Source organism: Micromesistius poutassou (assembly GCF_964030765.1).
Source record: "Micromesistius poutassou genome assembly, chromosome: 12".
Taxonomy (NCBI): domain Eukaryota; kingdom Metazoa; phylum Chordata; class Actinopteri; order Gadiformes; family Gadidae; genus Micromesistius; species Micromesistius poutassou.
The window spans coordinates 8,137,212-8,151,988 of NC_140282.1; the positions used below are offsets into that span (position 1 = coordinate 8,137,212).

Here is a 14,777-nt window from a genome sequence, read left to right on the forward strand (position 1 = left end):
AGGATTTGTACTAAAAGAGAAGAAGATAAGGAAGTGGTCTAGTCCAGAGGCTGCTCTGAGTTCAGGGAAAGGGGAGGAGGGTTCAGTTCAGGGAAGTCCTCCATGTAACGGAGACTGAACTCTAACCCACAGATCATAACCAGGGCAGGGTAGGAATCAGAGCCCATTAGTTCAGTGATACCAGACGGGTTAGGGGGGTCATCAGGTGGGGTCAGGGTGGGGGTGGGGGTCCCTCACCTGAACCCTAGGCCCGCCCCCAGACACCCGGGAGATGTAGCTCATGATGTACTTGGCGGCCACCGTCTTCCCTGCTCCGCTCTCCCCGCTGCACACACACACACGCACACGCACACGCACACACACACACACACACACACACACACACACACACACACACGTTTGAAACACTATCAGGTTAACACGTTCAAATGAAAGATCAATCCTTGAGAGTTAAAACAGGACAGCTGACATATCGATTATTAAAATCAAGTCAATGTTCAGTGGATTGAGAAGTTATGCTTGTTGTTTATTGGTGTAAAAAGTGCAGACAGCAGTTTTAAGTACACTTAGTATAATGGTACTTTAGCCATCATTCTTGGTTTGCAGCAGTGTTTGGCTATTCAGGTAGGCCATTACAAGCACATGGAAAGCAAGGAAAAAACAAAGAAATCATTGAATGGAAACTCAGCAACCTTGCGCGCGTGTGCGTGTGTGTGTGTTTATTTGGTCTCTCGACACAATGGACAATACTTTGCTCACGGTAACGCAAAGTCTGGAAATCTCGTTTTGATTTTCTTGAGGACACAAGATGAAAACCATCTTTATATTTTGGTAGGGACTAAACTTCCTGCGTGAATCCAAATATTGTCGGACGGGCCGAACGAGGCAAACATCTGAAGATCTGTGTTTATTTTCCTCAGAGGTGGAATGCTACGTGTGGAACAGAGGAAAAAACCTACTGTCACATTTCTCTGTTTTATTATCCTCATGCGTTTGTCTCTCTTTCTCCTTGCCTCCTCCATACTTATTCCAACATATGTGTCTTGGCGCGCGCGCGGCCGTGCAGCGTGTTTTGATTGCGTGTCTTGGAGGAGTCAGGTTGTAGCGCCGCTCAGAGAAAGCACAGCTGTGCACCGTTAAACCGCTGGAGGAAGTCGTGGCCAGCAGGCTTCCCAACAGCCCTCCAATATTCCCCCTCTCTCCGTCTGTGCTTCTGGATCGGACTCCGTTTCCCCAGACTTAAGAGTCACAGTAGCACCGCTGGATCAGCTACAACATACACCCCACATGCCATGGACAAAGCTGCCTCATGTATCACATTACACACACATTATTATAATGTGATTTTGTTATTTTATTTATATTGTCAATTATTAATGATTATATTGATTTTTCCTTTCCAACTTGAGCAGAGCACTTGAGCAGACCGTAATATCTGAATCCACTCCACAATAACGAGGAAGTATGAATAAAGGATGAATAAAGTATCTGGACCTGAACCCTCACCCTCAGCCAGCTGGCCGAGGAAGACCCCTGAACTGGTGAGCAGATCTCAGAGCTGGTCTGAACTGGGGAGCAGAGCTCCCAGCTGGTCTGATTGTCCCTGAACTGGTGAGCAGAGCTCCCAGCTGGTCTGAACTGGTGAGCAGAGCTCCAAGCTGCTGGTCTGAACTGGTGACCAGATTTCCCAGCTGGGTATTATTGTCTCAGCAGGTTATTGTCCTCTCACCAGTTCTGGTTTCAGGCTGTGTCTGCAGATTGAATCAGATCCTATTTTAAGCCCAGCGAGGGCCAGGACTCATTGTTTTGGCTCCAAACGGAGTGAATGCATCGTCCACTTCCTCAAAGACGTTGTGCCCAAACATGGAAGAAATGTGAGGGGTTCAAGAAGGGACGTGTGGATGATGGAGTGAGTGTTTCATGCATTCATAAACCCTCACGTGTTTCACCTCTCATCTCTGTTATTTGGTGAGGGCATCCCATTTTGTCTGTTCAACAGTCTTGATTCCGTGACATTTCGTAATATTTGTTCTGTTATTTTGAATTGCATGTCTTTTCTTACTTCTTCCGTGTTCTGAATCCATGGAGATATGTTGAAAGCCACGGTGTTTTATCAGAGTGTGATTATGCTATGTTACCAGAGCACGATTAAACAGCCATAAAGCAACATTAATGTCTACTGGTGTAACTGGTTAATGTTTACTGGTGTAACTGTGTTTCCTCTGGCCCTGCTGGCACTCGGCCGTCCTCTGTGAACAACAACAAAGGAATCGGCTCTGCTCAGGGAAATGTGGAGCGGATTATTTCAAGCCAGTGGGTCCAGAGTTCACTGATCACAGTACAGAGCAGTTCTACAATTAACAGGGAGGCAATTACACACACGATGACCGCGAACACAGGGGGATTGAGACGCACAAACAAGGCTACACATCGGCCTACAGACCACTAGAAGACTGACTGGCCTCTACACGAATACTCAACACAACTCGTAGACATGTCCCTCCACACCAGACTGAACACTGTATGCATATGAGGGCCAGGCCCGGGCGATATGGCTGAAAGATATGGCTGATAGCGATATGGCTGAATCACAATATTTTAGTCATCGATAACTATTGATCATTTGAATGACCTAAAAAGACTAGGAATTACCATGCTGCATTTAAACACTTCTGTTTAACACATAATATGATATTTTATATTGATATTGATCAAAAGTCTATCGTGATACAATAATTTATTGTTTTATTGCCCAGGCCTAAAGAGGGCCGACCTCCCATCAGAGAGCAGGGAGCGACGCAGGCCTGATAGGCCTGTCATCATCCCTCCCCCACTTAATCACACTTAATCACACCTTAATCACACCCTGTGAGGCGCCACCCAGCACTCACACCGGGTGATGTTGTTGACACCGCGGCCCGGCAGCGCTCTGACAGCCGGCCTTTGTGCGCAGAGAGCCGCTTCATAACAGAACAGCTGCGGGCCTTTGTTGATTGGTCTGCTTGATGTCAGACCCACTGCCATGCTTTTCTGTGGGGGAAATGAGCGAGCAAGTGCTGGCGGGCCACACAACAGAGGCGGGAAAGTGCTGAGCAGCAGTCATGTGACGCTGGGAGCACTGGTATACAGAGGCTCAGGTGAATGGGGAGCAGCATCAGACTGGGGGGACGGCCTCAAACCATGACACCACACTTTTCACACACCCAACAACACCCAGTTATAAAACTAGTGTTTTATAACAACAACAAATATATTCCAGCTATGACAGTGTGGAAAGAGCTGATATTATTGAATAGAATAACGACAGTTCTCAGAACAATTTAACAAAGTGGATAATTTGAGGTAAAGCCATTTAAGACTTTAAAATACTGCTCAGACATCAAGGAGAAGGAGCATTTAGACTGAAGAGATGTGACCGACCACATGTGCTCTCATATTTCCTGCATTTGACTCCTATTTATTCCTCCTCCATGTTTTCCAAAAGGTCTTTAATTCCATTCCGGGCTCTCAGTGTGTCAGCTAAGAGGTGAAGTTCCTTTAACTGGTTCAGCTGAGCACATGACCGGCCGGTCGAACCAGTTCACCACGTCTCCTGCTCCCCGCCCTCCTGTTGTCACCTGCCACAATGAGAACCTCTCATTTTTCTCATTCTTCTCTCACTTTCAGTGTCGGCTGAGAGAATGTTCCCAGAAGACAGGTCAGTTGACCATCGTGTCTTTAGCAAGGAGAGCCGAGGGATCAGTATGTTCTGCAGCGAGAGGAACAGGCTGGAGTCTGCTCATACCTGATGATGACACACTGGTTCTCCCGGTCGATCATCATGTTGCGGTACATGTTGTCCGCCAGAGCGTAGATGTGAGGAGGGTTCTCATACTGGGCCTGGGTGGAGGACGGCAAAGGAAACATGCTTTGCATTAAGAAGGCAACGGCTCAATTGTATGATCTGTTCAGTACACTGTATGATGTGTAAGGAACATACCTGGTAAATCATAAAGAACTGAAGATGTATTTAAACCTCAGTGGCCCTCTAAATCTCTGTCATGAATAATTTATTTTGTTTCATTTCTATTGTTGACTTAATGAGGGCGCTAACAAAACTTAACCACGGCATTACCTCAGACAATAGGCCTTAATTGGACCTAAGGTATGTTTGACGTTTAATGCCACAGTGAATTTAAAATCTATTCTTAAACAGCTTTTATGCAAGACTATGATGACATTGTGCCACATGGGCTCTCAGTAGGCTCGCAGTAAGAGCATTCGAGGTGGACTTCAACAGGGTGTTCCTCTAGGAAGGTACCGCCTGTTCAGGCAACACGTACGCAGAACACTGGGAACCGTTTCAGCAACACCTCCCTCAATTCATCTCCAGTCCCCGGCCTACGATATTCATCAAATCAGTGGATGGATGGATTCTTATTTTCTCAGAAAGCCGAGCCCTGTGACTCTGTGTGGCCGTGTCGTGTGTCCCCTCCGGCTCCAGGGAGGGTCACTTACCGCGCCCTGATACATTTCCACTTCTTTCTCCCCAAAGTAAGGCATCTGCTTGAAGGGGTTGATGGAGATGAGCACTGGGCCGATGTACGTCTGATCCCACCGGTTAAGGACCATATATTCACATTTACATTTAGAGCATTCGGCAGACGCTTTTATCCAACAATCCTACAATAAGTACATTTGTCAGAAGAAAGAGAAACAACAATATATCTCTGTGGGTACAGTAAGGACGTTCATAGAACCAAGTGCCAAGCTCTAACCATCACTAGGTTAACTCATTCCCCGTATACACTAACCATCACTAGGTTAACCCATTCCCCATACACAACAGAGATAGCTAGGATAAGAGGCTACACCATGCCAAGTACTGTTTGTAAGTGCCAGGACGTACAACAACACATAATAAGTGGGTAAGAGGGGTGTGGGGGGCGGGGGGTGAGGGGGGAGGCTATGCTCTAGCTGAGCTCTGAACTAGTGAGTCTGGAGTCTTTCGCAGAAGTTGGATACCGCCACACACGTTCGAACGCATCAGCAGAAGAACCAAGCGGCCGTGTGCTGTATGGGACGGCTCTGTGTGTCGTCAGGCCGTGCGCGGTGGTATACGAGGACCCGCTCTGAGCCTCACAACGACTCAAGTGTTTACATGTTAGAGCCAACAGATCACAAATTGTATCACTGTGAGATGTTTGTTTGGCCCGGGGGTCAAAGTGCTCAGGCTGAAGAGAGGAGGTATTGTGGGGGTCCGCAGTGACCCCCCACTGAAAGACCCCAGTGTTACGGACGCTCAGCCACCCGAATCACTCAAGGACTCACTCCGAGGCTACGACAACACTTTACATTACATTTAATGAATCATGGAATCAACCACTTTAATGTGTTTAACTACTGGCATTCAACTGTTGGGAAAAGTCCTTAAAGTTCGGTGGTAATGTCGTAAAAATGTGCATGAAACCCCAGCGCTGGTGTCTGAGTCCAGACCCTCGGTGGGTGATATACGCCGGGGGTTTCACCCCAGCAGCACATCCTGGTCCCACACAAAGCAGGGCCTGTCCGGCGGTAGTAGGAAGGGAAGGGTTCATTCACACAAACCGTCACTGAATCGCTCCACTGTCATTGTCCTCTCCCCTTACTGGTACGAGATACAGCCCAGTAAGATCAAAGCACAGCACACTGATTAGGATCCACACACACACACACACACACACACACACACACACACACACACACACACACACACACACACACACACACACACACACACACACACACACACACACACACACACACACACACACACACAGGGATTATAAAGGGAACTTTCAGAGGCCTGACGGGGGGAGTTTAGGGGGCCAGACAGAGGCCCCCCCCCCACAGAACAGACTGGTGGGTGGGCGGGCCCCTTGTAAACGTTACCGTATTACTCATAACTGCCTGAACCGTGGAGCAGCCTTTCAGCTATTCTGGGAACCGGAATAGCTCCTCCGCGGGGGCCCAGATATTTCTCGCGGGCGTGCGAGCCCGGAGTGTGAGAGAGGATACAAAGATGTAGTCATCCATGTAGCGCTTCTTCAGGTTGTCCACAATGGCGTCCTCGTGGATCTTGCTGAGCAGCACCATGTCGTCCACACCGCTGATCTTCACGTTGTGGCTCTGCCAGTGGTACCGGTGGTGGCCCCGGCTCCCCTGGAACACACAACGCACAACACACAACACTGTCAGCAACACAACACACAACGCTGTCAGCAACACAACACACAACGCTGTCAGTGGTACCGGTGGTGGCCCCGGCTCCCCTGGAACACACAACGCACAACACAACGCACAACGCTGTCAGCAACACAACGCACTGTCAGCAACACAACGCACACCGCTGTCAGCAACACAATGCACAACACTGTCAGCAACACAACGCACAACGCTGCCAGTACCGGTGGTGGCCCCGGCTCCCCTGGAACACACAACGCACAACGCTGTCAGCAACACAACGCACAATGCTGTCAGCTACACAACGCACAACACTGTCAGCAACACAACACACAACGCTGTGAGCAACACAACACACAACGCTGTCAGCAACACAACACACAACGCTGTCAGCAACACAACGCCCAACGCTGTCAGCAACACAACGCCCAACGCTGTCAGCAACACAACGCACGCACAACACTGTCACAAACACAACTGCACACACAACGCTGTCACCAACACAACGCACAACGCTGTCACCAACACAACGCACAACGCTGTCACCAACACAACGCACAACGCTGTCACCAACACAACACACAACCGCACACACAACACTGTCACCAGCACAACGCTGTCGCCAACACAACAGACAACCGCACACACAACACTGTCACCAACACAACACACAACTGCACACACAACGCTGTCACAAACACAACCGCACGCACAACGCTGTCGCCAACATCTACCTCCGTTCACACTAATCTCACAAACACAACACACCTGCTGGACACAACACTGTGACAAAAACAACACACCTGCGTTCAGTAGTGTCACAAACACAACATACCTTTGTCACCACTGTCAAACACAACACAACTGCGTTACCACTTTAGTATCTTTCTTTCATTTGTATCATTGTTGTGTGTTGCATTATCATGACCTTGCTGTATTCATGCTGAGCTGTGAGCCGTTGTTGTGTTTGTGTGTTTTTGTCGTGGACCCCAGGAAGGTGCAACGGCTAAAGTAACATGGATGGTTTAAATAAAAGAAAGAAATGTACTTTAAAAAATTATAATTTTTTTGCTAAATCAGTAATTTGTAATCTTGGCCTTTTGGGTCTTCATTTTTTGTCCTAGGCATCAGTTCTAAATACGGTAACGATGACCCGATGTCTAAATAAATAAATGCCCTGTTTCACCTCGACTAGTAAATGGGGTTTTTGTTTGCCGTCATCCACACAAATGATGAGCTGTGTTTCTCTAACTTCTAAAAGAACAAAAGTCAGGCTTCCCATAAGTGCTGATCCGTTGTGGTCACAGTTCACCTTCCCCATGGGTTGTTGTTTCAGAAGGAGTGCGTTTGAGAACTCTCCGGGCTGAGGTCATCGGTCATGTGTTATGAGTCAATCTCATCTGGCTGCTAAGGGGAGTGATTCTCTTCCTCCTGGACGACCCAACAGAGCCGGTCCAACGCATGAGTCACGGCTAGACGCTATAGCGCTCAGTTTAGGACTTCACCCCGAACCCATTGGTCCAACAGAGGGACAGAGAAAAGGCCTTTTAGGTTATTAGTGTTATTCAAGCTAACGTTAGCGTCCCATAGAAAGGAAGTATTCTATGAACAAGTATTCCATTTAGAAAGATTTGAATGTGAAAAAGCATCAATAAGGAAACTTTTGGTTCCATGATGTTGAGAATTTGAATGATTCCATCATGCTATTTGCTAATCACTGAACATCCTCTGTTTACATTTGATGTATGTGATGTGTGTAATACTGTATTCTCAGTCAAATAAAAAGGAACAAGATATTACATCTGAGGTCAAAGGGGTGGACTACACAAGGCCAACAAACAAACAAACACACAGACCCGGTTAAACATGTTGCTCAGCTGTGTTCAATGTTGGTTCTGCAGTTAGTTTAGCAGTTCATTATGTAAGTGGCATCCATTATCATGTCCTACAAGACTTATACAAAAGGTGTTTCTTTCTCCCATTTCTCAAACATAACCAAAAACACATTTCATGTTTCCATGTACTTCAAAACAAGTGAAACTTCCAAGTGCCTTCGTTAGCAAACAGAAAACTACCATTAAAGTAAAGTACGTATCCCTGCCTGCAGTCAGGCCCAATCCATCTCATCCTCCACTGAACCACTGGCCCACATGTTTGGGATGATTACTTCAAGACAGATAGGCAGTGAACGTTCAGAATGTCAGCTATTCAAAGAATGGCTTCACTTCTTTCTCAGCATTAACCCTCCACCAACCATCCTCCACCAGGTTGGATAAGCACAAACATGTTCTGATCCACAACCGTGGTGTGGTGTGTCTGTGTGGTTCAGTACACATGTGTACCTCCCCTGCCTGGGAGGTACATGCAGTACAACAACAGACGTCCACAGTGAGCCACTGAGGGTCTGCTCTGAGCTCTGCTACGGTGGAGGGCTGAGGTCTGCCTGGTGGCAAGATGATGGGAAAGAGAAGGGAGGGGAGGAACGTTTGTTATTTAATTCCCAGCCCACATTTTTCTCCTCGCCTGAGTCCAGGGTTTCTCAGAACGTCCCTTTGGGCCGAGGCTCGTGATTCTAGCAGCTCTATGATGTCTTGCAGTAGGTTTTGTTTAATAATGTATAAGTTATTTAAAAAAAGGCTAACTTTGTATTTTCTTTTTCTGTCCGACATAGGCTTAATGGGATCATGTGGGTGTAGCTTGGTTGGTCGTGTTTTAATTCCCCTTCCAACATGTCACATAATGGCCAGGAGGTCGACGTCATGGTTATTTTGTACTCAAGCGTAGCGCTTTATTGGATAAAATGCTGGGAGTGCCTCTCAGTTTGTTGTGAACGGGCTGTGGGTCCTCCTAATGAGAGAGTACACCTGGAGCAGCTCTAGGAGAGCAGAGCCAGGTCGCAGAATGCAAACAAGATGACAGGTCCCACGGGGGACACCGGAGAGCAGCTAGAGTCGGCTGTAACAACACCGTCACCATGGAAGCGTCCTGGACTTCCGCCTCACGTCCTTGGTGCGTTAAACACGTTCCAGTCGGGGAAACGATTCCGCTGCATCACGCTGCCCTGTGGGTCTGGACGTTACACGACTACATGTTGGAGTAGTGTCATGTTTCTTGTTTGGTGTTGTCAGCGTATAAGAGTAGAAAACCAGAAAGACTGTTAGGAACGAGATATTTAGTGTAAATGTTTGAGGATTCTTTTGCACCCTGATCCATAAGTACAAGCTTTTCCTTCATGCAAATACCATTACCATATAAGGCGAGCACGGAGCAAAGCCGGGCTCAGGGTACAGGAAATGGCTGGGTTTGATTCAGTATCAAAAGCAGCACTTTTCCCCTCTTCTGCCTGCTCTGCCAAGTCCCCTCTCTGCTCCAGATTTGACACACATCCCACCATGTGTTTGAAGGAATTACAAAAGTACATAGATAAAATATGCATATATCTATGTATACAGTATATATTTAAATAAAGATAAATAGGAATGAGCTGGAACAAAAGTCCTTGACAATTCAGAACCAGAATTTGAAACCTCTCTCGCTCAAGGTCCATTTGCAAACAAAAACAAAGCAAACGTCTGTTTAGAGATCATTTAAGAGAGAGGTTGTGAGTTATGCAAAACAAGCGATTCCACGGCCAGGCCACACGGTCGGCATTGGGAGTTGGGACTCAGCCGAGAACACACTGCAGTCGACCAAATCCAACCGCCTGCTGACGTCACGTTTTGAGGTGACTGCACTTCTGGGTCATAATCAAACCCTGTTGTTGCTTTGTCTTATGAATGATATGAACATGAGGGATCATTAAAAGACTGAACAGAAACAACCGGGCGACAGAAGCCTCCACACACGTTCTCTGCTGTAAACCGGTGAGTCATTGATCCCGGTGTCAGGTTGCCAAGACAAACACGCTACGCAATCAGATGTGTTCATTGTTTGGGGGAGATTAGGATCCAAAATGTCTAATAACTGCAGCCCCCACTCAGGTGAGTTCAGCAGGAATGCACATGGACCCCACAGACATCTGCATAACCCATCATAACCCATCTCAGCGGGCCGACGGAGGAAACAGAGAGAAACAAAGGCCGACCACATCTGACAAGGGTGACCGTGGTAACAATCCAGACGATATCCAAGGGGATCACAGGCGTCCATCTTGTGATACGCAGATCCAGATTGAACTGTAAAGTCACCTTGACCGCCTCAAGGCTACGATGACAGCACCCGCTTCAACGAGCCATTCCAACCCAGGACAGCAGGCTGGAGGGAAGCGCAGCACATGGACGGTGCTCGACACAACGGCCTGTGAACGACTCCTCCAAGCCAAGGAGAACCCCCCCCCCCAGACTGGGCCTAGTGAAAGTCCCGTCAGGGGAATGCTGGTCCTGCTTCCCTGACCAGGCGGTAAATAACTGTCCAGTCAGGCAAAAGACGGAGCGGTTTAAACAGTCTGTGTTGCCCTGGGTTACGGGTATGTGTTACACAGCCTTCGGCTGTTTCTCCATGAGACATAAACACCTGCAGGTGGGGGGGGGTGGCGGTTGATGGACGGGGACACGGTTCACACGTCTGCACTGCGGCGCGCTTCAGTAGCATCACGTGAGCCTCTGATGAGACTCAGCATCACTGACGCAGAGCAGACACTCTGCTGCAGTCTGTTCTCTGCTGCCGCTCAAACACACAGGTTCTAGAATAGGCCTGGAATCTGATGTTCAGACTTGGGAAGAAAAACTAAACAAAAAAAAAATAGAAAACTGGTATACTGTCCTTTTTGTTCTGTTTGTTCTGTTTGTCCTTACTTTAGCATTTACTTTAGCATCTATTTGTGTTTTCAGTAGCACTACTTAGTATTTTTATTGTATTGTATCCTGTGTCATCCACTACTGCTCAGCTGTAACAAAGGAATTTCCCTTCCGGGGGATTAATTACATTTTATCTTAGCTTATCTTATCTTTTATATATATATATATATATATTTCAGTATATTTGGTCTATTAGCCCTGCTGACTCAGCACTGACTGACTGCAGGCTGTGATGAATCAGGCAGGCAGCATGTTGTGTTGTCACTGTGTGTAGCATTAAATCAATTGTATATTTTAAGACCTTTTTGCTGTAAAACATCGAGATTATTTTTGAGAGTATTTTAATGATACAGGTTGTGTGGTCTTGGGTTTCAATTTGTATTCATGTTAGTAAGCATTAAAACAACAATTCTAATCTTTAAAGAGGATCACTGAGACTGATTACTTTAAACCATAACTATTGATGGTATTCTTTACTATTGACTCTGGCCAATCAGAATGATTATCAATACGTAGAATTAATCCCTTTCTGGGTTTATTTAAATAAACACTCCATGCCAATGCCAGCATTGTTGTTATTGCAGACTTGATAGGCGTTAGAAAGACTCAGCTGAGCCACTCTGCACTCCCTGATAGAGGAAGTAGAGTGAAAACAAAGGTAACCAAGGGCAGAGCAGCAGCAGCTCTGATAAGAGAGTCAACACTCAGAGGCCACATGATGTATGACCACAGGGACAGCAGCAGAGTGGCTCATAGCACCGCTGCAGACAGACTCCCTGTACACGGCGTGGATCACTGTGGTCACAGGTGAAACCTCAGACTAGAGGATTCAGTATTTATCCAGTTATGGTGACACTTTTAAGTCACCTTCACCGATAGCATTCACACCATTACAAACCAGTTCTGAATGAGCCAATCCCAGACGGCGTAGCACTACTGTGGGTAATGAACAGCCAGGAGCAAACAGACCTTGACAATCCATTCATGTGAACCACGCACATGTGTTTGAATTGGGTTTTAAATGTTATATAACAATTCAATCAAAAGCATGCAATGCCTGATGCTAAATATTAACATTTAATTGATTTAAAACTTGGCTTGTGAGATACAAGTTGGATTTTCTTTTACAACAAATACATAAGATTCTCTGTGGCCTCAGACATGACCTTGCCAAACTGTCTTGACATAAGTTGGTGATTATTTTTGTCCAGTAGTTTGGGAATAGTAGTTTAAGATACAGAGAGATACTGAGATAGAGATACAGTAAATTGTGGATGATACTGACCCCAGAAACCAGCAACATGTTGTCTGGTTCCATGGTCAGATTGAATTGTGCTATATTCTGTTTTTACTGAGTGTGGTGGAGAAAGGTGTCAAATTGAGTTAAAGAACAACCAGACAAAATCAACCGGCAGGCGATTCAGAAACATCAAGTCTAGACCAGCTAGCTGATGTACTGTTTCCTCTACAGCCATGAACCAAGCAAGTGTTATACTAGACTACAAATACTAATAGCCTAGTAATAGCAAAAAGCATACTTATAAATCAACCTGTTCTGAATATGATCAACACCCTCTATGAACCATATCAGACTTCATGAAGGTGACACCGTGAGGGTGAACCATGTTGACATGAAGCAGGAATCACAGAGCACCTCAACATTCATTCATTCACATTAGGGCGGGCCAGGTGACGGACACTATGGAGGTGGAATGGGCGAACGAGACGGTGGAATGGGCGTGCGAGAGAGGGACACGCATAACGAGTTCTGCAGGTCAACTCTCTGGATCGTCGTCCTGCCCCCAGAGCCACAGTCCTCCTGTAAATCTCTTCAGCAGAGATGGGTTTGGGAAAAGTCTTTAAAATGGGGAGGGGGGGGGGGGGGGGGGGGGGGTGTTCCTGAGTCTACGCACCTCCCAGTAGGAGAGACTAGCGCTAATGCAAGCCATCTGCTGTCAGACTGACTTACTTTTCTGCATCTGGCTGGGAGGAAACCCATAAGCAGGCTTTCTGTTTGCTATTCCAGACACTGGGACAGACTGGCTCGGCTGCTCTTGTTCCAATGAATGGAGCATTCTTGTGCCTCTTCAAATATCCCAAAACAAAAGGTTAATATCTGCGTCACCAGACCTCTTACTGTTCAAGAGGGCAGAAACCAATGTGAAGTTGTGTTTTTTTATTTTCTTTGACTCCTTCTTGAACACCATAATGTTCAATGTCACCGCAAAGGGGCTGGACCCCAACGCCCGTGAGTTACCATCAGTGGTTGATCCAGGTGACAACAAACAGCCACTGAGGGCATCTTAACTCAAAACATAGCAGCCTTCAAACGTATGAAGGCGGAGGCCATTCCGCCTCCTCTCCTATCACTAGCCCTGGGCGTGTGTGTGCTGACGGGAATGCATTCAACCACCAGGAAAAACCTGTCTCAGGTCCGGCCCGAGCTCAGAGCAGACACCACACTACACACCCTGTGGATCCATGGGTTACCTGGCTGGTTGGGCGGGCTGTGATACATGACCCATAAACACACTGGAGCCTGTTTATGTCCTAGTGGGAAAGAATATGGATGTGTGTTGCCTGCACTACCTGAGTCAAAAGTGACACCAAATGACCAGCTCTGGGTCAATGTTTACCTGTTAGTCTTAGATATCAGATTGAGATATATATATATATATATATGAATATATATATATATATATATGAATATATATATATATGAGAGAGAGAGAGAGAGAGAGAGAGAGAGAGAGAGAGAGAGAGAGAGAGAGAGAGAGAGAGAGAGAGAGAGAGACTTGTTTGAATCATTTCAGTCCATCTCGAATTGTCTGGTTACCGATAAAGTTCATGAACAAAATAACTTAGCATCAACTCAATAAAAACTTTGAAATATGAAAACTTGAGAGCATCATACATTCGTGTGATGTGATGTTATAATGGTCTAAAGTTAAGAGCAGGTCTAGTAAACAGATAAGTCCATAAACTCCATAGTGATAATATCAGTGGCATAAGTCTCTGGATCACTCACCATCCTGAACTGGTTTATGGGTAGCCTTACTGGGTAACCTTATCTTCTGCTGTGTCCCACTGGGACAGCGGAAAGTATCACTTTATCCAAGTCTAGTCCTGGAGTCCAAAACCAAAAACTTTGCGCGACGAATCCACCAAGAACATAAAATCCAAGTCTACCGCAAGATCCCCGATAGTGTTTAACAGCATGGATGCTCCTCCGGCGGCGTCCTCACGACATTCTGGGCTTCGAACCTACAACCGACCGGGCGCTGCGATGGGCAGACTCTCTGGTGACGGAGAGGCGGCACGCTCCATATATGGAACACCGTCTTAAACATCACACAGGAAACCAGGAGACAGGGTCCAATGAGAGGAGCGGAACGGGGAATGATTTAAATATTCATGAGTTGTGTTCGGGGGAAAAACACGCACTGCACATGCGCAAGATCTGATGCGCTTCAGGAAAGTTGTGTGTGTATGTGTGTGTACCGTTGGCATGCACTGTATAGCACTAATTATAATAATAGTAATAAAGAATGGTTTACGTATGCAAATGTGAGCGATGTAGTGGACAGGAAGTTTGGGCTGTTGTGTATTTATTAAAAGGTGCAGCCTAGTGTTCATTAGTAGCCTACTGATGTTATGTTTCATCACCATATAGTCCATATAGCTATACATCTATGTATAGAAAAAAAAAAAAAGAAGAAAAATTGCCATTTATTGCATGTGATCGATTAAAAGTTTACTTTACAATGCAATGTAAGCAAA

The 14,777-nt window shown here is 46.4% G+C and overlaps 1 protein-coding gene across 2 annotated transcripts in view; it reads right to left on the reverse strand.

The window, feature by feature from the left end:
• Nucleotides 1–14,251, reverse strand: part of myo1ea (myosin IEa) — a 36,934-nt gene extending 22,683 nt beyond the window's left edge. For both annotated transcript variants that reach the window (XM_084476458.1, XM_084476457.1), the window contains exons 1-5: nucleotides 14,026–14,251; nucleotides 6,037–6,180; nucleotides 4,498–4,587; nucleotides 3,785–3,879; nucleotides 238–325 (exon numbers count right to left, since the gene is read on the reverse strand). In XM_084476458.1, the coding sequence (XP_084332584.1) occupies nucleotides 238–325; nucleotides 3,785–3,879; nucleotides 4,498–4,587; nucleotides 6,037–6,180; nucleotides 14,026–14,028 (420 nt within the window). In that variant the 5' untranslated portion in view covers nucleotides 14,029–14,251. The remainder of the gene's footprint in view (nucleotides 1–237; nucleotides 326–3,784; nucleotides 3,880–4,497; nucleotides 4,588–6,036; nucleotides 6,181–14,025) is intronic.
• Between the last annotated feature and the right edge of the window lie 526 nt (nucleotides 14,252–14,777).